The sequence below is a fragment of the Gigantopelta aegis genome, chromosome 3 (assembly GCF_016097555.1).
Source record: "Gigantopelta aegis isolate Gae_Host chromosome 3, Gae_host_genome, whole genome shotgun sequence".
Taxonomy (NCBI): domain Eukaryota; kingdom Metazoa; phylum Mollusca; class Gastropoda; order Neomphalida; family Peltospiridae; genus Gigantopelta; species Gigantopelta aegis.
This window is the reverse complement of record NC_054701.1, coordinates 69964925-69988842: the sequence shown is the minus strand read 5'-3', so window position 1 is coordinate 69988842 and position 23918 is coordinate 69964925. Positions and strand designations below refer to the sequence as shown.

Here is a 23918-nt window from a genome sequence, read left to right as displayed (position 1 = left end):
CGACTGAGGTGGTTCGATCCTACGATGCAAGCACCTCAAGCAAACATTCTCCCAACAGCTATATCCCATCTTTCTTTGCTTGAACAAACCACACTTCCATTTTAACAGATTATTTTCAGGAGTGCCATTTCCTTCTCAAAAAAAGTTTGACGAGTGAGATATTTCACTCTCCAGGGGCCCATTTCACTAAACATTGTAAGCTTATGTCTGTTACTAGCAGTTATACCAGTTGTGTGTTTACATGTTTAGTGTATATTTCACGCAGAAAATTACATCATTACAGAAGCTGGAGGACAAAAGAAAATGAAATATGTGTTCTTCAAACTATATTTGTTGAACTATAATAGTAATAAGAATTGTGGTTTAGTCGTAGATTTACGTGCGAAACTAGGCTTACAATGTTTTGTGACATTGGGTCCAGAATTGTTAAAAAAACAAAAATGTTTATAAATTATACATGAATGACTATGACTTTATAAAACATTCCCAATTTCCACAGCAAAAAGGTAACAACAGTAAGACCACATATAACAGACATACAGAATCAACATGGAACACAGATGGTTTTCTATAAATATACTTCATCAAGTTTCTTTGATCACCTACACACCAAATACAATGAAAACAGTTAATAAATACTAATGTGGGTTTTTATCCTTGGCCCCTGTATTACTACAATTCACTGAACAAAAAGCTGGCCCACTGTGTAACAAGCCATTATGATATATAAATAATACAATAAACACTGTATTTGATTTGAGAAGTACACAAAAATGTAATTCTTTAGCCTAGACAAAATTTTGTAATGCCATCACATGCTTGCAATTTGTATGGCATAGCCATGACGTTAAGTCTTGGAATCTAATAGTCTCGAGTCTAGACCAAGTTTTAGTATAAACAAAGGGCCTGAACTCCATTGAAAAAACACACCATTCAATTTCCAGTTGTTTTAAGACACACTTCACTTGTATAAAAATTGGGTTTTTTATTGCCTACCAGACTACATCTAGTTATCTGGTACACAAAATCAGTTAAAGTAGTATATTTTATTTTTATATCATTTTTACAACTATAAATGTGATTATTGGATTTTCAATGAAGTTCAGTAGATTTTTATTCAAATAGATGGATGAACACACTGCTAAAACGGTGGGTTGTGTCACAGCTAACCAAACTGTATTTGGAATGGTCTCAACTAAAGTAAATATTCAACAATCCCATTCCTTCTTGCCTCCAGACTGGGATGTCCAGTACTCATTGTATCAAATCATAATTACTATCAATAACTTCCCATCCCTACCCTGTCATGGATATACACACTAACATATTAAAAGTATTTTATTTCATACTGTCTTGTATATTTCCACTTTGTAACAATGTAAAAAAGAGAGACCATTTCAAGAATCAATTTTCAACATGTGATACATGTCTATTTCCAGATTCTGAAGTTAGTAGTGGAGATATACTGACGTTAGACCAACTATACAGTACGACAATAAAGGCTCCGTCAAAACACAATCTACTCTTATTCAACAAGATATTAATCTATGCATCGTGTGATATGTGCAACGTCAAGTTGCAGCAAAACTTTTTTCTTTTTTTTTAAATGACATTTAATGAATAATATATTCTTTCTGAAACCAACTTTTCCTTTGTTCCTTATGACAAGAACTGTCTATAATCCAATGGAACTATGAAAAATTCTGCAGGCATTTCAGTATCATAACATGCACATTTCATTTTCACAACAACAGATAACAATTACCACATAAAAACACACATACATATTTCATCACAGTGTGTGTGCGTGCATGCATTGTGTTGCACTGGTGTAAATCACTTTTAATTCCCTTTGCACACAACAAAAAGATCTTTTTCTTCTTATATAAACTGTTTCCAAGACTTTAATTTCTCTATAATATTAAACAGGAGAATCATGTTGCAACATGGGATCAGTTTAATAGTTTTTCTTAAACAGTTAAATTTGGAATAATTTTAAATGTGGAAAACTGCAAGTATGGCATTTTACATTTTTCTTTATATACCAGTACATTATTTTCACAACCTGAATTTCTTGAGAATCAGATAAGCACTTAGTATCAGTTAATGTTTTGTTCTTTAATAGATTTTCCAAATAATTAGTTTTTTAATACAAATCGATTCAGTTGAGAGAATCAGGGGTAAATGTCTTATAATTTGCAATTCTTGATTCCATTAATTAGAAGAATCAAGGGGAGACGTCTTATCAGTTGAAATCTTGATTCTTTTTATTAGAAGAATTGCGTGTGGGTAGTTAGATGCGTCACTAAAAATCTTTATTCTATTATTTATAAGAATCAAGGGTAGATGTTTGATCAGTTGAAATTCTTGATTCTATTACTGAGAATCAAATGGAGACATCTTATCAGTTGGAATTTTTGTTTCCATTAATTAGAAGAATCAAAGGTAGATGTATCAGTTAAAATTCTTGATTCCGTTAATTAGGAAAATTGGTGGTGGTACATGTATGTTGTATCAGTTGAAATTCTTGATTCCATTAACCATGAGAATTGAGGGTAGATATTTGATCAGTTGAAATTCTTGATTCTATTATTGAGAATTCAAGGGTAGACATCTTTTTTGTTGGAATTCTTGATTCCATTAATTAAAAGAATCAAAGGTAGATATCAGTTGAAATTATTGATTCCATTAACCATGAGAATCAAGACTAGAAGGTAGATGTTTTATCAGTTGACTTTCATGCTTCTATTACTGATAACCGAGAGTAGACATCTTATCTGAAATTCTTGATTCTGTTAATTAAAAGAATCGAAGGTAGATGTATCAGTCGAAATTGTCGATTCTGTTAATTAGGAAAATTGGTGAGGTATGTTGCATCAGTTGAAATTCTCGATTCCATTAACCAGGAGAATCAACAGCATATGTATCAGTTCAAATTGTTGATTTCATCACTTTGGAGAATCAGGGGGCGATGTTGTATCACTTGATGATTTCCTCTTTGTCGGAGGTTCTTCGCCACCTTCCAGTCCACGTTTCTTCCCAGGCTGAAATACATGAAGAAAACAAATCACGTATTAGGAGAACAAAAGGAATTTTTAAAACTAAAGCTATTTCATGTCTAATGTATGGTTATTTTATGCCTGAAATACAGTAGAATCTTGTTGGGTCGAACTCAGAAGGGTCAAATACACTGCAATGCTCGAACCAAAAACAAAGTCCTGAGTTACACTTACATGATGTTAACCGAATGGTTATGTCGATCTATCTGATGGGTCGAACACTTTCTAAAGCACCGACAGGGTTCAGGCCAATGGGATTCAACTGTATTCTTTTAATCACTAGCCAGGGTTTTAGATCGCACCAAAGTCAAGACAATACATGTTATGACCAAAATATTTCACCTCAAAACCACTGAAATGTTAAGCTTTAATTACATTAAAATCATTTGAAGGAAGGAAGGAAATGTTTTATTTAACGACACACTCAACACATTTTAAGGACCACACAGATATTGAATGAGGAAGCCCGCTGTCGCCACTTTATGGGCTACTCTTTTCGGTTAGCAGCAAGGGATCTTTTATATGCACCATCCCACAGACAGGGTAGTACATATCACGGCCGTTGATATGCCAGTCATGGTGCACTGGCTGGAACGCGAAATAGCCCAATGAGCCCACCAACGGGGATCAATCCCAGACCGACTGCGTATCGAGCGAGCGCTTTACCACTGGGCTACGTCCCTCCCCTAAAATAATTTGAAATGCATTTCTGTACACCTACAACTCTTGAGCACCTGTTAGTAACATAACTGCCTTTCTGTACACCTACAACTCTTGAGCACCTGTTAGTAACATTACTGCCTTTCTGTACACCTACAACTCTTGAGCACCTGTTTGTAACATTACTGCCTTTCTGTACACCTACAACTCTTGAGCACCTGTTAGTAACATAACTGCCTTAAAAAGACCCCACTGTGCTCATAACAGACAAAAAAAACTGATGCACCAACTTAGTGACATCTAAAGCTTTACTAGCATTGTCACCCACCAGCACATTGTAGCAGTGTGTTGCTGCCAAATGGAATCCGTCTCAGATCAGCTGACTGGCCAGACCAGAGATCGGACCTGGGACGGACGTGCCTGAAATGGTTTGGGTATATGGGCATGTCCGAGCCAAATGGGTTCTATTATTTTTTTTCAAATAAAAGCAACATTTCTTTTTATATGCACAACTCTGAAACCCGTATAAATGTATACATATTTTAGCTGATATTTCTTGCAGTAAATAAAATTAGTAACCATCATTGTAGGTGGCGCCATTCCATCGGCTTCTGGGTACATCAGTTTGTTGGCTTTAATTTTCATGTCTTCATCCTAGGGAAACAAAATATGGGAATATCATAATAATAATAACAATAATAACAATAACGTATATTGCATTATTTGACAATGAACATACAATTATCAATTTTCACAAACTTACAAAAAATATACTGAATGTATGTGTGTGTGCATGTGATTTTGAGAGGAAACCTGCTGTCACAACTTCATGGGCTACTCTTTCCAATTAGCAGTAAGGCATCTTTTATTTGTGCTTCCCACAGGCAGGATAGCACAAACCATGGCCTTTGTTGAACCAGTTATGGATCACTGGTCGGTGCAAGTGGTTTACACCTACCCATTGAGCATTGCGGAGCACTCACTCAGGGTTTGGAGTCGGTATCTGGATTAAAAATCCCATGCCTCGACTGGGATCCGAACCCAGTACCTACCAGCCTGTTGACCGATGGCCTAACCATGACACTACCGAGGCCGGTATATGTGAATGAGTGCATGCATGTATGTGTCTGTGTGTTACTGCCAGCATACTTTTTAACAGAAAACAATTGTAAAACAAATATATATCCCTTTAAGAAGCAATATATGCTTTTAGAAGGTAGTAGCAAAAAAAAAAAAAGAGGATATATTTCCCACACTTGTGATTTGTTAATAATTGTAAAAAAAAAACTAACATAGTGTGATCTGCACTAAAACCAAACTGTTCTAAAATTCTGAAACATATCATCATTAGCAGAACACTTACTTTAAACCATGGATGGTTGAGAGCTTCTGATAAACTAATCCTCTTCTTCGGATCAACAGTCATCAGTTTTTTAATCAAGTCAATCACTGTGGATTAAACAACATCCATTTTTACAAATCTATGATCAATGTCCTACTTTAATTAAACCAATGTCATCCTCATAAAACCCCCAACAAAACCATCTTTAATTTGCTGCAGTCAGAATGTTATTTTACACACACACACACACAAAAATAATAATTAAACTAAAAAAACAAGTAGAAATGTATCACTGAAAAGAGAAAAAGTCAGGAAAATTTTCTGTTTACTGGATTACAAGCAAACAATGGAAATGTTTAGTGGGGTTGGTGATTTATTTTGAAAATCGTTATCCGGATCTCTCACCTTTGGGAGAACATGTCACATGATCAGAAGGAAGGAAATGTTTTATTTAACGACGCACTCAATCACATGATCAGATAGCCAAAAAGCAATGTGAAATAATAACCATTTTAATGCCTACTGAGGTATTGAAACTAGTTCATTAAATGGTAGGGTGAAGGACTGCACTACAGTAAGAGGTCATGTTAATGTGCAAAAGACAGGGCTACATGTGTATCTCTGAGTCAGCATAACATTTCGCTAAATTATCTACTAAACTTTTTTTGAAATTTGCAATTGCCGAATGCCAGAGCTAGCACTGAAAGAATAATACTGTATTTTCAAAAAACTGGTTCAACATTAAATAAGTTCATTTATTTATTATTTTCAATCAAAATAAGTAAAAATCAATTTGTTAAGCAGGGGTTCTAGAATATTTTTAAAATTCACTTGCCATAGGGCCAGTGGATTTGAAAATTCACTGGCCATGGTGAAAAATTCACTTGCCCAATTTTAACTGTTGATAAAACAAAAAAACTGTAAATTAAAATAATTAACTTTTTAATGTCCATTTTTCATACTGAGATCATGTTTAATCAATTTGTCAATTTACACAACAGATAGGCTCATTGGGTATGCTTTATGGTTTGTTTAGAAAAATATGCAAATAATTTTCATCAGTTTAGAATAAAGTTACCGTACCTATTAAAATTTTAATTTATTTGTTTCCACTAAAACCACCTAAGTTATAAAAAAATAATCCATGTTACTGAGATATTCCAACAATTATCAGCATTATTCATTTACTTATGAATGGGAACTTACCCACCCCATCAAAAAACAAAAAGAGAAAAGAAACAATTAAGAACCTTTATTAGCATAAAGTGTACATGTATTGCAGTTTAAGCCCCCCCCCCCCCCCCATATTAGTAATTTTGCAATTTGGGTACTTTGTTAAATTTATCTAGTTCATGATACTGTGTTCTTAAGCTTTTAAAAAAAAAAAAAAAAAAAAAAACTTTTTTGCAATTTATGTTATATTTTATAAATTAAATTAATAATTTACACATTTAATAGTGACGTAAAAACCTTTAAAACTAATAAAAGACTGGTTACCGTTTTGCATATTATTAGTATTAGAGTAACAAATCTTTGGATTTCAGTGTAAAAAAACTAAATGGCGGTAAAACAATGAACTTTTGTTTTTCCAATGTTTACACTTTATAACTTTAATAAAGTTATATTGGTAGGTATATTGATGTCATGGATGGGTCAAAGATTACTGGTTGCCAACTATTTGTTAGTGAAATATTGCATGTGATAGCAAATCGAAAGAAGTGACTTGTAGATGTTTGTTTTGTTTTTGTATGAATCTATGATCGTAGGACGTAGCGTTGTAGATTTAAAAAAAAAAAATTTACCACTTGCCATCGGGATTGCACGAAGTAACTTTTACTGGCCCGAATCCAAAAAACACTGGCCTCGGGCATCGGGCCACCGTATTCTAGAAGGCCTGTGTTAAGCAAAGCTTTAAACTATTAAAATGTGCAATAAAAACAGATGATATAGTAGCACACACAACATATCATCTACTAGTTGAATCATTAACAATCAAACAATATGATTGGTTAATTTTCGAGAACAAAATTCCAGTATTATATTCAGCGACTTACCAAGATCAGATATGTCTTCCCAGTACTGCTTGGGAAAGCTGTAATGACCACCCAGTATCTGTTTTGGCAGGTCCATGTCTTTCCTTTCGTCAGAAAATGGAGGATAACCCGAAACACTACAAAAATAAATTAGTTAATAATTGATACATTTATGTGTTCCAGGGCTTCTAGAATTTTATTAAAATCCACTAGCCATGGGATCAGTGATTTAAAAAATGTACTAGCCATGATTAAAAATTCACTAGCCCTACTTTAAATAAATACAATTTTACTAATAGTAATAATCAGATATGTCACCTAAAGAGAGTTATAGAGCTTTAAAATCCTTAGATTGGGGTGGAAAGAGGGGGCAGGATCATTTAAAATTTACAAAATATGTAAATGCAGTATTTGATAAGTGGTTTTTTCCCACTAGCCGTCAGACTATTTATAGTAATTATTTACTAGCCCAACACTAAATGTCACTAGCCATGGGAGTGGGGCTACCATAATCCAGAAGCCCGTGTGTTCAAACATTAACACAATGAAGTAGAAACACAAAATACAGGATTAAATAAATTGTGAATGAAATCCAGATTTTACATGTCAGTTGAAACAACACCTCAAGGAACATTTGTTTTAATAAGGTTTATTGGAAATCGCTGCTTAAATGATTTAGGCATAGTCTGTGAAAGTAAAGAAAAGGAGTATTCTGATTAATAATAATTAACACCCATGTTATTATGAAATGTGAGATAATGTTTTTTATTACAATAACATTAGTGCAATACATATACAGAACTTCACATACATTGTTTTTGCTTCCTATTTATTGCATGAGTTTATTTTGTGAAAGAATACATGTATATACCATGAGACCATGTAGCGGTTGAGTGGTATGTTCTTTCGCAAAATAAACGAGTGCAATAAATAGGAAGCGAAAACAACGTATCTGCAGTTCTGTATTTATTACATACCTTCTTTTATCTTTTACAAAACGTTTTTTAATTTAACGTCATAACAACACTTTGTTAAATCTATGATCAAAACTCCTTTCATTTTAAGTATCATACTCTTCGACAGCCGTGTGTAATGTTTCAAATACGATGTGACATCATGTGTAAATCATATATGACGTCAGTAAATAAAAGGCGCTAACTGCAATAAAACTAAAAAAGGGAATTCCCCATTTAAAAGTGCCGGTCCAGATCGCACATATGTGTGATACAAAATAAATCACATGATTTCAAAATGTCTTTATCACTATAGTAAGATTGAATAGGTATGTAATAAATTTTATCTTGTAATATCAGTGAAAAAAAAGAAAGTTGTTTAGTTTAACGACACCACTAGAGCACACTGATTATTTATCATCAGCTATTGGATGTCAAACATTTGCTATTTCTGACAAGTAGTCATCAGAGGAAACCTGCTACATTTTTCTTAATGCAGCCAGGGATCTTTTATATGTACCATTCCATGGCATTCGATATACCAGTTGTGGTGCACTGGTTGGGATGAGCAATAGCCTAATGGGCCCATGGACAGGGATCGATTCCAGAAAGATTGTGCATCAAGCGAGTGCTGTAATACCAATGAAATACCAGATACTAGTAAAGTTAGCCACCTTTACTACCACATCGCCAAAAAGCTAACTTTATGGGTCATTTATGTGTGCTATTTTATAATTTTTTTATTCTGTTAACTAAATGCATCCAGCTTAAACCCTACTTAGTGTAACATTTAGTCGACCAACTAACCAGATATAAAGTATAACTCCCAAGCTCCAGGCATCGATAGCCTTTGTGTATGCCCCACTGCCAGCTGTTTCAAGAATCTCAGGAGCAAGGTAGGTTGGCGTGCCACAAAATGTTTTCATTATTGATCCAGCATCAATGAATTTTGATAATCCAAAATCTGTAACCTAAAAGAAATTAGTAAATAATTTAGTTAAGGTCATGGTATTAAAAATAATTAGGCTAAAACATACTTTTAGATAATATGGTCATAATAAAATAAATGCATTTTTATTTCAGCATACTCCAAGAACAAAGGCCCAACCCTAGTTTTCTTATTGTTACCCCCCCCCCCCAAAAAAAAAAACCAACCCACCCAACTCTTTCTTTTTGCTGTATCTTCAATGTCATGAAATTTAAAAACAAAAGAGTTAACCCCCTCTACACCTTATACTATAACATAATCCTCTATTATGATGATTACCTAAAAAAAACAGTTTCCAATGGTTTCTGATGATCGCAGGGCACAGAACCAAAAACGTGTTTCATATATAATTTAAATCCTGAGATCTGTTATATCTATAGTATTTTATACTAAATTTTCAGCCACTAAATCCAGTGTTTGTGGGATTTCGGCAGTTTCTTACCTTAATAAGTGTATCGTTGTTTTCTGTGGCTAATAAAATATTTTCTGGCTGAAATAATAAAAACAATACAATACTGCATGTCATTAATGTCACACTGATAGTACCAACACTAAACCAGAACAAACAACTTGCATTAAAATAGCTTATTTCCATCTGCTACTTATTAAAATAAAGCAAGTCTGTAATAAAATCTGTAGATAATTGTCACTGCCACCTTATGGTTGAGCAAGCTGCATGTGTATAAATACCAAAACAAATTAAAACCACATCTCAAGAGAAATGTTACAAATAGGATTTGTCAAAAGTAAGCTGATCTTTCAGTATTTTAAAGGAAACTTGGATAGATATGAATTGCAATCCAATTAAAGTTACCTGAGAATAATCACTAATGTTGAAATATCCAAATACATAATTTCATTACACATATCTAAACTCACAGAGCAAAATAGTAATAAAAACAAAGAAGAATTTTTATATACTCTTTTCAAATTTAATATCCAAAAATATTCTTAAATCATTCATTAAAGTGTTGACCTACTAAAATATATAATACAAAATGTTATATTCATTTTACAAATTTTTTAAACAGGAAACAGCAAATCAACAATAAAAGGTGAACATACCTTAAGATCTCTGTGTGTAATACCTTGATCATGTAAATACTGAAAATTAAAACCCAAAAATGTATTTTACTTCAAACACCAAAATAAACAGCAAAATACTAGATTTGTTAAACCTTGTAATTTTTTAAACAACCATATTGAAAGATGAGAATTACTTTCGACGATTGCTAGCTTGCCACCAGAGCACACTGAAATAGATTGCCACCAGAGCACACTGATTAATTAATCATTAATAATTAGCTATGGCAGGTCAAATATTTGGTAATACTGACACATAATTTTCAGAATGAATGAATGAATGTTTAACCACACCCCAGCACAAAAATAGTGATCAGCTATTAGGTGTCAAACAAAGGTCAGTACATCAATACGATTATTTCCATTAAAAATTAAAATTGTATAATTAATAAAAATCTTCTGAGAAAACCGGCTACATTTTCCCATTAATTGCGAGGGATCTTTTATAAGCACTTTCCCAGAAACAGAATAGCACACACACCACAGCCTTTGAAATACCAGTCATGGGGCATTGCTTTGGATGAGGAAAAGCCCAATGGGTTCACTGAGGTGGTTCAATCCTATTACCCGAAGGAAGGAAGGAAATGTTTTATTTAACGACGCACTCAACACATTTCATTTACGGTTATATGGCATTGGACATATGGTTAAGGACAACACAGATATTGTGGGAGGAAACCTGCTGTCGCCACTTCATGGACTACTCTTTTTCGCTTAGCAGCAAGGGATCTTTTATATGCATCATCCCATAGACAGGATAGCACATATCACAGCCTTTGATATACCAGTCGTGGTGCACTGGCTGGAGGAAGGATGGAAGGATATGTTTTATTTGATGATGCACTCAACACATTTTATTTACGGTTATACAGTGTCGGACATATGGTTAAGGACCACACAGATATTGAGAGAGTTAACCTGTTGTCACCACTTCAGGAGCTACTCTTTTCAATTAGCAGCAAGGGATCTTTTATATGCACCATTCCATAGACAGGATAGCACATACCACAGCCTTTGATGTACCAGTCGTGGTGCACTGGCTGGAGTGAGAACACTTCAGACGAGTTCTCTACCTTTTAGGGGAGTTTCAAGAATTTTTCTGTGATTGTCAACATAATCTAATAACACCACTATGTTTTGACGCAATCCTCTCTTGTGTAATTAAAACTAATTATCAACTTTCCATAACCCAATTTTTTTTGCAAACTAATGACTTTCCAGGATTTCCACGACTCATCTGAACCATGTATTATGTGGCAATGTTTGGGGGCAAATACTGACATCCATTTTTCAGGTTTTTTTGGGGTTTTTTTCGTAATGTAAATAAAGCCATGTTATTAATTTTATTAGGGATGCAATAAAAAGCTGAAAACCATAGCATGTAATCTTTTCCAGACAGCTCTAAACAACAAAAATCTATAATCCCAAATACCAAGGGCTTTTAGATAATGGTAGCCTCACTCCCATGGCTAGTGATATTCAATGTTGGGCTTGTAAATCACTACTATTGCCATATTGAATATCTTGCCCCCAACCCCATCCCCTAATCTTAGCGTTTTTAATTGCTATCTCCGTCTTTAGTTAACATATCTGATTATTACTATTAGTAAAACTGTATTAACCTTCTGAGTACTGCATACTGTACTGTATACAGTGCATTCCCCAATTCATATTTCCCGCTGTTTTGCACATGACACTCACCGGAAACGGAAATCTAATAAAAGAAAAACGATTTTTTTTTCAAATGGTGGCTTTTGTTTTGATTTTTTCAATTGAAAATACCTTTGTTTTCGGCAAGTATTTTCGCTTGACAACAATGGCGGCACGTCGCCGTCATTTTCAGGGATCGATAGCTGAATGTGACAGCTAATTTGATAATAAATTTGATCGTTTTACCAACAACAAAAATTACCAAATATTGCAATATGAATTGTAGTTTGGGTTTTAAAAAAAATTCTGGTCAGAAAACCACTGTTATCGGGAATAATGGACAAATACTGGACAGCTGCCACAAATGCCCGTAAGTAAATGCAATTTTTTTAGATTTTTTGCCTAATTTTAATCACCATTAGCTGATCTAAAAATAATAAAACTTACAAAAAAAACACGAAAATAATACTTACCGATTCATATATGAACTTTATTTCATGTATTTATAAAACATTTAAGTGAATATATGTGAGTAAAAATTATAAACTTGTACCCACTCGACGTGGTTTTTGTTAAAAATTAATCCAGTAGTCTAAAGGTTAAGTAAAGTAAGGCTAGTGAAGTTTTAATTGTGACTAGTACATTTTTTAAATCACTGATCCCATGGCTAGTGGATTTTGTAAAAATTCTTGAAGCCCTGTAAATACCCATTTACATTATCAATTTACGGTACCAGAAAAGGTCACTGACCTTGCATGCACAAAGCATCTGATAAAAGAGTAACTTCGCTGTGGATTCGTCGAACTGCCCAGCTTCAACTACTCGGTCAAATAGTTCGCCACCTTCCACTCTGAAAACAGCAAGTTCTGTATTCCATGAAGAACAGTAAAATGGTATTTGTCATTAAACTACAACACACAGAAAGTTCATGAAGAACAGTAACACAGTATCCTTTGCTGAACTACAACAAACAGCAGATTGAGCTAAACACATAAAGACAAACGCCATATACCTACGAATATATAAAAGCAGGGCTTCTAAATTATGGTATCCCCACTCCCATGGCTAGTGATATTCAATGTTGGGCTAGTAAATAACTACTAATGCCATGCCCAACGGCTAGTGAAAACAAAATTGTCAAATGTTAAATCTATTTTGTAAATATGAATATCCAACCCAAATGTTAGTGTTTTAAAGCTTTATCTCCCTCTTTAGGTGACATATCTGATTATTACTATTATTTAGTAAAATTATATTAACTGAAAGTAAAGTAGGGCTAGTGAATTTTTAATCGTGGCTTGTAAATTTAAAAAAGTCAATGATCCCATGGCTAGTGGATTTAAACAAAATTCTAGAAGCCATGGTAAAATGCCTCAGAGAATTGAAAATCTATTTAGCTCCTTTGCATAAAACAAAACAAAAATGTTAAGGTAACCCATTTCATTTAGTATGACTCAAAACAACTGTGTATATTATGTCCCATATTTAATGCATAAATGAAAAATTGTGTATACATCAAAGAGTGATGAAACAATCATGTAATTTTAAGACTTCGCCTGCAATAAGCTAAGATATAAAGAGTCATAATCAGAGGGGACAAAAAAGTAATTTGAAAATAAAAGATCACTACAAAAAACAAAACGGCAAACAGGCAGTGTCATTATGAAGAAGACTGCTTAAAGAAAATAACAGTAAGACTGATTTGTAATAATGATGTACTTACAGTTCCAACATTATATATAAGTAATCTTTTGTGTCTATGACATCATCGATGCGTATAATACAAGGCTGAAAAATATAAGAGGTAATAAGAAGAAAGGTATACATATGTGAAAATATTAAACTGTTTTGCTTCAGAGTTTTTCTTCTTTTTTTTCCACAAATATAGTTTAAAAATTAACAAATATTTTTATGATCTGTTAATTTTGAGACTTAGTCTAAATGTTTCAATTGAGTAAATCAAAGAGTAAAATCCATTCATTTCAAACACTAAATCCATTCATAGACGACAGAATCCAGAAAACACATGCTTTTAAAAACAATTATAGTCTGTCCCACAGGGATCACATTTCCAAGCCGATTAATTTGTAAATTGCACACACACACAAATTGTATTTCTTTGTTATTTCCAAAACACTTTTACTTTTCTTCTTACGTCAAACCAAACAGAAATTATTTACAAAAAACATTTTAATAGAATGATGGGATGGCCTATAGTATGTAATTCATCAAAGTGTAAGATGTGACAGAAAACATTTAGCCAGTAATATACAATTTATTACTGCCATATACTTACATGTTTTAAAGCTTTCAGTATCTTCACCTCACCCATTACTTGGGAAGACATATTCTACAAAAATACAAGAACTATCAAGAGAAGGAAGAAAGGAAAGAAATTTTAGTTGACAGACACCCAAGCACATATATTTAATAAGTGGTTACTTAGTGAATAATGATTAACTCCTCATAGCGAGTCAGATACTCTTTATTACCATTATCACTTTTACATGTCTTTAATATAAAAATCCTTCTGCTATCTAAAGCAATTCTATCAGCCAAATGTTATGTTACATATAAGAGTCACTGAAGGATTGTCTGTTATTTCTTTTATGATCATCAGGGTATGAAAAAAATTTATCCACAAACTGTGTGAATCGGCGAAGCCATTCTCACATAAATTTGCGGATGATTTTTTTTGTTCATACCCAGATGAACGTAAAAGAAATAACAGACAATACTTATAATTAAATTTGAATCAAACTTGCTAATAATAACACTAAAAGTTCATATTTCATTTTTAATTATTTTTGGTCCATAAACAATAATGCTCAATAAGACAACTTGCCCCTATAAAATGACATCATCAGATATGATGTTCCCTGATGACGTAATATTTATATTCATCGAGATACGAACAAACTCCAGTTGCTATGTCTGGACCAATGAGATGGCGTTATATTGTATTGAATGTAACATAAATTTAACTATGAAGCAATGAATGCCAAAAAGATAACTTTTTTCAATTAACAAGAATTCCATGGAATTAAATGTGTCACCCCCAACAACATGTTGTTTAAATAAAAATCCAAAACAAAACATTTAGTGCTACCCAGAAATGTTTATGGCATAAAACAAAATTTAAATGCACAAGTTTTAACTTTATAAAATACTCACCAACTGATTTTTACCACCAAGAGAGAATTTCTTTTTTGCAATAATTTTACATGCAAACTTTTCACACGATCCCTTGGCAAATGCAAGCCGGACTTCACCACAAGCTCCTCTGAAAGACAAAGACAATCAGTCAGTCTGGTCGGAAAAAACAGTTATTGGGAATAATAGATATAAATACTGGACATCTGGCCACAAATGTGCATAAGTAAACGTAACCAGTGGGGTAGCGTAGGTGGGGCCACTGGACTGGTGGAAGGGACTCGGGGAGCTCTAATGGTCCACTGGTTAGGGGGTGCAATACTTGCCTTGCCCCGGGCCTGGCAACCCACACTATGCCACTGAACGTAACTTTATCATAATTTTTTTTGCCTAATTTTAATCAATATTAACTCATCTGAAATATAAAAATTAAAAAAACCCTAAAAAGTTATACTTACTTGTTCACACATGAACATTATTTTATGTATTTATAAAACAGTTTAAGTGAAAATATGTGAGTAAAAGTTATAAATTTGTAGCCACATTGTTTTCATAAAAATTTTATTCAGTAGTCAGAAGGTTATGGTACAAAATATGTATACAGAAGGCTTTAACAAAACTGGTCAAGATGCAGACCAGTGGTAAAGCTCTCGCTTGATGTGCAGTCTGTTTGGAATCAATCCCCATCAGTAAGCCCATTGAGCTATTTCTCGCTCCAGCCAGTGCACCATGGCCGGTACATCAAAGGCTGTGGTATGTGCTATCCTGTCAGTGGGATGGTGCATATAAAAGATCCCTTTCTGCTAATCGAAAAGAGTAGCCCATGGAGTGACGACAGCGAGTTTCCTCTCTCAATATTTGTGGTCCTTAATAATGTCCAACGCCATATAACCGTAAATAAAATGTGTTGAGTGTGTCGTTAAATAAATATTTCCTTTATTACCTTTAACAAAACTATGAAGAGTAACGTAGCTCAGTTGGGGAGACTCACCTGAGGTGCGATGGGTAAAAGGATTTATCAGCATCAACTGACTAGTTTATCCACCATCTCCACCAATACTTCATGACTAGGACATCAAATGTCTATGGGAATGTGTAAATAAAAGATAACCTACTGCTTTTTTAGCAACGGTAGTAGCCTAAGTAATGGTAGCAACTTTTTTCTCTTTGTCTCTCTCAACATAGCATCAAAATTACCAATGCCAGACCACCAAATTGCCATAGTTTAAAATGTGTTGAGGGGTTGTTTTAACAAATATTCCATTTCTTTTCATAATAAAGATATTTAATTTTGAAGATACAATAAAGTTTTAATAAAACTGCATACAGAAACTAATACAGTTAACAATGAAACCAAGTGTTAAAATAACCAATGTCAGACCACCAAATAACCATAGTTTAAAATGTGTTGTGGGGTGTTTTAACAATTATTCTATTTCTTTTCATAATAAAGATATTTAATTTTGAAGATACAATAAAATTTTAATAAAATTGGAGACAGAAACTAATGCAGTTAAAGATGAAACCAAGTTTAAAAATAACCAACATCAGACCACCAATTAGTAATAGTTTAAAATGTGCTGAGGTGATGTTTAACAAATATTCCTTTACTTTCCATAATAAAAGTATTTAATTTTGAAGATACAACAAAGTGTTAATAAAACTGCATACAGAAACTCACGCAGTTAACAATGAAACTATTCTCACCTGCCTAAGGTCTTGGTGAGAGTGTAGTTGTTCGTCACTTCTTTCGGAATATTAGCATCTTCATTGGCATTTAAGTCCATGTAAACAAAAGCTGCAAAAACAAACACAAATAAAAAATTTATAATGTGTTTCTTTTGAGAGAAAATGTGTTTATTTAAATATTATTAAACAAATAATTTTCTCAGGTGCAATACTTTGCAAGTTTTTAAATACAGTCATTTTGCAGTTAATAATTTTCAGATGCAAAAATCATTTTTAAAATGTTTACATTTTATTTCATTGAATTAATTGTATTAATAATTTTGCACATGTATGCATAAAACTGCAATATAGAGATTCAATTCTACCATATACATGTAACCTGGAAAATGTTAGTATTTTTCGAACTTCATTTCTATAAGGACAATATAATGAATATGATACTCAGTGCACTTGGGTTTTTTACCATCCCAACCAACGCCCCATCACTGGTACATCAATGACTGTGGTATTACTGTTCTGTATAAGGGAAATGCTGCTTTTCTACTTGTCTTTCTCTCACCCCTACCCATGTAGAGTGGAAATAACCACATGTTAGACACCAAATGACTTTCTTTAATATACAATCTACTGAGGTGTTGTTGAATAAATATTCCTTTCCTCCTAGGAGTCTTATTTTTATCCATATTAATTTTTGTTCCCAGAGATATAAACATACCTTTGTTTTTCTTTAATGCCAAAGCAATTTCATCATTGTTTCCCAGTACCTGTCTGTTTCCCTTTCCTGAAAATATTTGAGAAATATTTACAAATCAAAACAAATATATTTAATGTGAACATATGACAACTATCAATACTACAATATTACATGACGTATAATAGTTGTCATTATCAATAATATTAATTCACAGGATTGAAAATGTTTTAACAAGTATTTTTATTATCTCATGGAATATTTAATAAGATTATGAACATTAAGTAAAAGATCGTTTTGCACTGCATTTAAAATATCTCAAATATATTCCCAAAAGTATTTAACCATAAAAATTGGCCAAAATATGCAAACTGAAAAAAATAGTTGCTATGGGTAGATTTGCTCTGTTTAAAGCCAACCTTCAAACTGCAATATCTAGACTGGCTCAAAACAATTTACACCTGAATGACTTATTTTCCCTAGCATTAATGTTTTTCTCGTCTTTTTGGGGGGTTATCGTAATTTTTAAAAATATATATAAAATTTGTGTGTGTCAGTATAATACAAAACATTAATAATATTAAATGTCTGCAGACAAAATAGCTGTCACAATACAGAAAGCTACTTTTTATTGTAATATAAAGTTTTAATAAGACAAGTACTGCTCACCCACTTTCTCCCCATTAATGAAAGTTCCATTACTACTTGTGTCTTCCAGAAACACATGGGTTCCTGTGCTGGTTTTCTTCTATAAATAAAACAAAAACAAGAATCAATGTACTTTTATGAATGCATCAACTTGAAGTGCATGTACACATTGTCAAAATGTGTTCCAATTAAAATGGCAATTATCATCATACGTTTTACGTAATATACATTTTTAAATGGAACTGTTTGAGTGTGAGGATTTCTCCATTAAAGTATTTACAAATATAGTGCCTTCAAAATAGCAGAAAATCCTTCTGTCAAGTTTTAAAAATTCATACAGAAATGCTGATTAAACAACAGCTATCATGAGTATGTGTGCCACTGCAATGACCGTCACATCACAACAAATAGGCACAATATATATGTTCAAATTTGTTTCAATTTCTTCAGGGTTTATTGAGAATATATAAAATTAAAATATTGTTGCAGATCAATTTTGCAACATTTTTGGCTGCACTGCTGATTGTCATACACATATATGCAATGCACAATATTTCACGAGAACCGCCAATTGGTTTCATGGTGCACAATTACACTCTAAAATTAAAAGTACCACATATCAGTAATGAAAGTAAAAATCACTTTATGTTTTTAAATACATTTGAACAACCAATGTAGCACAGAACCGTAGTTCAAGTGCTTTAGGATTAGGTAGGTCTAACTCATCGGTTACGAGAACTATATTCACGTAACCGAACAATCGGTTACCTAAGTCAAACTCATGTGAACTGACTTCCGGTTATTTAAGATTTTGAAATATTGATCCCCGCAGATGCCATGAGTTTCAAAGGCTGAAATCCTAGTATTAGTAACGTAGCTAGACAATGTAAAATATTAACGACAACTGCAAATTACTTATCATCCTGATGATTGTAGTACTTGCAGATGCATGTAATGCAAAACATAAATAGTACATACATATACCTAGGAAACTATTGTCAATGAAACTGCATGTACATAGACTTAAGTATAAATATAATAGAATCATGTATGGCAAAGGTTTTTAAAAAACGTTGTGCTATTTATTTGGTAAAATAAATAGGATATATATGTATTAGGTAATTAATGTGACAAGTATACTTTTTTGCTAAGCAAATTCATGAACTTACTCTAATTAGTTTGAAATGTATTTTGCTGTAGGCTTGAAAACACTGCTGATTTTTGCCTGCATTGAAACCAATATCACAGTTCTCTCCCCTGCCAAAGCTGTATTCATCTTTCACCAAATCTGAAATTCAAAATAAAGTGTTTGAGAATGACCATATATGTCTAACCACAGCTGGTTTACAACACAATTAGGTGAAAACAAATTCTAGACAACTGAACTGCTATTAAAGTATCATTGTAAACTGATACCAGGTCAGTATGTTCTGAAAGGGGCTATTAAAAAAGTATGTAACGCTTGACAGGGTGGGTGTGGGTCCGAGCGTTATGTAGCGTTATGTGAGTGTACTTATAAACATTGTTTCCCTGTCATCAAACAGACGATTATACACACAATTTCCAACCAAAATACTGCTGAAAATGGATAGGAATGTCTTACACAATTATTACGTTGGTACCAGAGGTGTTAAGGACCATAAAAATAATTAGAGAAAAACCTCTGCCGACACACGATTGGCTCCTCTTTTTGATTACTCAACAAATGATCCTTTATATGCATCATTTCATAGACAGAATAATACATACCATGGCCTTTGTTACACCAGCTGTAAAGCACTGTCTGGAATTAGAAATAGCCCAATGGGCTGACTGATGGGGATTGATCCAAAAGGGGGTGGGACGTAGCCCAGTGGTAAAGCACTCATTTGATGCATGGTAGTGCCAGGCCCTAAGGCTAATCTAGAATTGAAAAAGTAGGAGAAGTGACTTCTCCCTTACGAGAAGAAAGGGGAGAAGTTTGATAAAAATAGGCGACGTGAACATTTATTGGTACATTTCGTAATGTTTCGGCAGTTTCTGCGTTCAATCGAAAATATTCTGAATTTTACATTCGGTTCTAATCGTAATATTTCCATATAAAATACTACTTCCGGTAATAAAATTTAAACAAAACAAAACTCTGTATGTTTTATCAAAAAAGTTATATTATTAAGTAGTTGATACGGTGCCGTTATTTTAAAATTAAAGTATTAATTAGTATTTTCTGGCATTACTCAAATGAATGTGGCCAAGGATTAACAATGCTTGACTGGTCACAACAAGCGTAGGAAGCGTGGGGCAAGTGCCCCCACCCCCCACTTTTCAGATATTTTGCTTTATATTTGCTTTATAATAGTGTAAAAGTGTATAAATATAAAAGTGCCCCCCCCCCCCACTTTTTGGCACCTTCCTACACCACTGACATGGCATGACACACGTCACTTTGAAAAACAATAGCCCGGGTTACAGGTGACCGATATATCTGAAGAATGTCAACATTAAACTATGACATGTAGTTAATATCTTCACAACAGAAACTGGCATGAATATTAACATTTGTTGGGTTGATTTTGATAATAAATTGAACACGGTAAAACACTACAGTGCACGTGCATATAAACCATTTCTTGTTAATATGCTGGTTCACGTTTACTCGAGGATACAGTCTAACGCCAAAATAAAAAGACTGTCCGACATACAGTGACAAGGTGCCAAGTGAGCTCAGACAATAAACAATTCGGAGTCTTGACATCTGTTGTGTAATTTCGTTTTTAAAATTGGATTAGGTCCAGAATATTACGGCAACTTCGACTTCTTAAGTACTTACTACTGCTAATAACTTGGAGATTTGAGCTGACTTTCAGCGAAAAAACTGCTCATTTTGCTGGTAAGATTAGGGCCTGTTAGTGCAGGGTGCACATTAAGTCAATACTTTTCTTAATGTACAGGGCGAGTTGCTTCTCTCTATTTAGAACATTTGAAATGGCGTGGAAATTTTTGAAGGTTGTTGTTGAAAGATTTATTTTGTTAATAATGACAGAAGTATGGTAGGTTATACATTTTTGGTTTGTGTGTCCATTTGTTGCACTATTTCGGTTGGGAAACGGTTGAAACATGGTGCCACAAGTTTTGAATACCAGCTATATATAGGGTAATGTAACAATTTTCGTTCAGTAGATGCGCGGTTGGTATGTGATTGATCCACGTTGGTGGGCCAATTGACCTATTTCTCGTTAGGAAAGAGTTCAACCTGTACCCCTTTATATATAATACAGTTCTAAAGACTAACCCTAAAACCTAACCATTGAAAGGGGGTTATGGGTTGAACTCATGCCTATAAAAGTTCTGTTGTTACTAATGGAAAAATGTAGTAGGTTTACCTCTCTAAGACTAAATGTCAAAATTACCAAATGTATGACATCCAATAGCCGATGATTAATAAATCAATATGCTCTAGTGGTGTTGTTAAGTGAGCACTTTAGGCTACCACTGAGCTACATCACACACACCTTTGAGGATGAGAGTTTGGAAAAGTATTAATTTCTACTTCTTTTTTTTTTTTGAAAGAGGCCTACCTATCTCTAACTCCAAGTTAAAAAAAATTATGAATAATAAACCTAATAAATTATACAATATTAATAATTAATGTATTTACAACCTAAAATTATGAAGGAAACATTAAGCCACATTTCAAATTGTGCCACGTTCGTAATCAATCATAATTTCTATCTAATTACCGGTTACATAAACTAGATATATTAACCCGGCGACAAGTTGACAACATTATAACGGACGTAGACCCATAACAACATGTTGAAATTCAAATTGGGTCAACTTTTAAAACGTGTTTGATCATGTTTCCCGATCCCTAACAACACGACGCTCACCAACTGCAACAAAGCTGGATCCCAGCGGAAACAGTCTCCCCCATGCAGCTTCGTGGACGTCGTCCTCCTCGCTGAAGTCGCCGTCCAAGAGATCTTGCGTGGGCAACGTCTCCATGCTAGAATATCCAAGACTGGTTTTCCTCTTTCGAGACCAGGGTCCGGAAATCTCACTGCTTCACATACTTCAAAGGAAGCCGCCCGGAAGTCGATTGTACGCCAGTCGTATGGTAGCGTTCGGTGTATAGAATTTAGCGTAACGTACGTAACGTTCCCAAACTGGAAAAATATGTAGGCTATATAGATTTTTTTATTTATTTAATATATTAAATGCGCTAGTTTTGTTTATTTTTTGCTTGACATATTTAATATTTTTATAACGGTATGTAAACACCGAAGGGGTGGGACGTAGCTCACCGGAAAGGGTTCAGTCAGCAAACGTTTCGCTAACGTTCGCGAACTATTTGATTGGTTCCCGACGTGGTTATTTGGTTTACCGTGAAGCGCATAAACCAGTCTAGTAGACCGTTTTCTGCTCGGTCCGTCTGAATTCGGGCCCGCCCAAACTCCAGCCAGCAAATGTTTCGCAAACGTTGGCGAACTATTTGATTGGTTCCCGTAGTGGTAATTCGGTTTACTCTATAATGCATAGCTTAAAATCAGCTAGTGACAAGTGGTTGACTCGGCTGAGTTCAGCCCATCTCCATAAATCAAGGCTAATGTTCCTCGTATTCAGTCTTGATACATGTAGTCAAGATTACTAATATCCACTACTAGCGCCCTCTATTGGAAGAACATTTTTAACACCGATTATGTCCCTTACACGATGACATCGCTGACCAATCACAGCATCGGTAACATGTGACACTCTTGAAAGCAATATCAAAAATTAACCGCCGAAACCTTTTTTTTAACATATCGTGACAAACACGACACGTTTCCACAGACGCTGACGCTGACATCTTTGTTTAAAATAACAAGGGAATCTATAAGGAGCGTTGCGATCGTTGCAATCAGATCTTATCGCATCCAGTGAAATTTAAGCATTTTGTGACACGATTTCTTGATGACATGTATCAAGGCTGAATACGAGGAACGAATATTAACCTTGATTTATGAAGGGGAGTTCAGCCAAACCGAGCAGAAAAACGTCCGCTAGATTGGTTTATGCGCTTCGTGTCTAACCAAATGGGCACGTCGAGAACCAATCAAATAGTTCGCGAACGTCAGCGAAATGTTCGCCGGCTTCTTTAAGTTTGGTTCTCGACGTGGCCATTTGGTTTAAAATGAAGCGCACACACTAGTCTAGCGGACGTTTTTCTGCCCGGTCTGGCTGAACTCACTACTGAACATGCCATTTCCACGTCGGGAACCAATCAAATAGTTCGCGAAACGTTTGCTGGCAGACTTTGCCAGGCAGATGTGCACTCGGTCGGTGGGCCTAATGGGCTATTTTTCGTTCCAGCCAGTGCAACACGACTTCTATATTCAATACCACTGTATACGACATGTGCTATCCAGTCTGTTGGATGGTGCATATAAATGATCCCTTGCTATTAATAAAAAAAAATGTAGTCGACTGTAAATAGATATATGTGCTCTAGTGTTGTCGTTTAACAAAACAAACATTTAAAAAAATAAACATTGTTATAAATAAATAAACTATAAACAAAATAAAATAAATAAATTCATGAAAAGAATACATAAAAAAAATTATATTGATAACTAAACTATTATTTATAAGCATATGCTTATAGCCTATATATATTTTGGATGTAAACATACAATTTACCATACAGTTCTTAATAAATTATACCGTTTAATTTTCTATTTATTTTAATGCAAATATGGAACGGGCGGATGCAGGTTTTCAACAACATTTTTTGCAACATTTAAAAAGAACACGGGCCTATTGAAACATACATTGACGTATTATCAACTGAAATCAGATATTACTGACACTGACTTTTGCTCTGACCAATGTTATCTCTAATGTTCATTCGATCAATCTTAACACCGCCGCACGCCATACCTCGGATACCTTGACTGTGTGTGTGTGTGTGTGTGTGTGTGTGTGTGTGTGTTTCAACGCGTGTGTTTCAG

At 34.0% G+C, this 23918-nt stretch overlaps 1 protein-coding gene across 1 annotated transcript; it reads right to left on the bottom strand.

Moving 5' to 3' along the window:
• Positions 1-331: 331 nt before the first annotated feature.
• On the bottom strand, positions 332-22047 carry LOC121368989 (serine/threonine-protein kinase Chk2-like). Its single transcript, XM_041493774.1, has 16 exons — positions 21819-22047; positions 19119-19237; positions 17971-18049; positions 17326-17391; positions 16629-16719; positions 14943-15051; positions 14065-14118; positions 13492-13556; positions 12519-12618; positions 10101-10139; positions 9478-9525; positions 8855-9018; positions 7116-7231; positions 5083-5168; positions 4299-4373; positions 332-3044 (listed from the first exon to the last, which is right to left on the bottom strand). Exons 1-16 carry the CDS (start codon positions 21931-21933, stop codon positions 2949-2951), a joined length of 1422 nt encoding a protein of 473 aa, XP_041349708.1. The 5' UTR covers positions 21934-22047; the 3' UTR covers positions 332-2948.
• Positions 22048-23918: the final 1871 nt, after the last annotated feature.

Excerpts from the sequence above, each read along its gene's own strand:
- LOC121368989 (XM_041493774.1), bottom strand. The coding sequence starts at position 21,933 with ATGGAGACGTTGCCCACGCAAGATCTCTTGGACGGCGACTTCAGCGAG. Across the intron at positions 19,238-21,818 it reads ATCCAGCTTTGTTGCAGTTG|ATTTGGTGAAAGATGAATAC; the intron begins GTGAGCGTCGTG and ends TTTGAATTTCAG. Across the intron at positions 9,019-9,477 it reads ACAACGATACACTTATTAAG|GTTACAGATTTTGGATTATC; the intron begins GTAAGAAACTGC and ends AATTTCTTTTAG.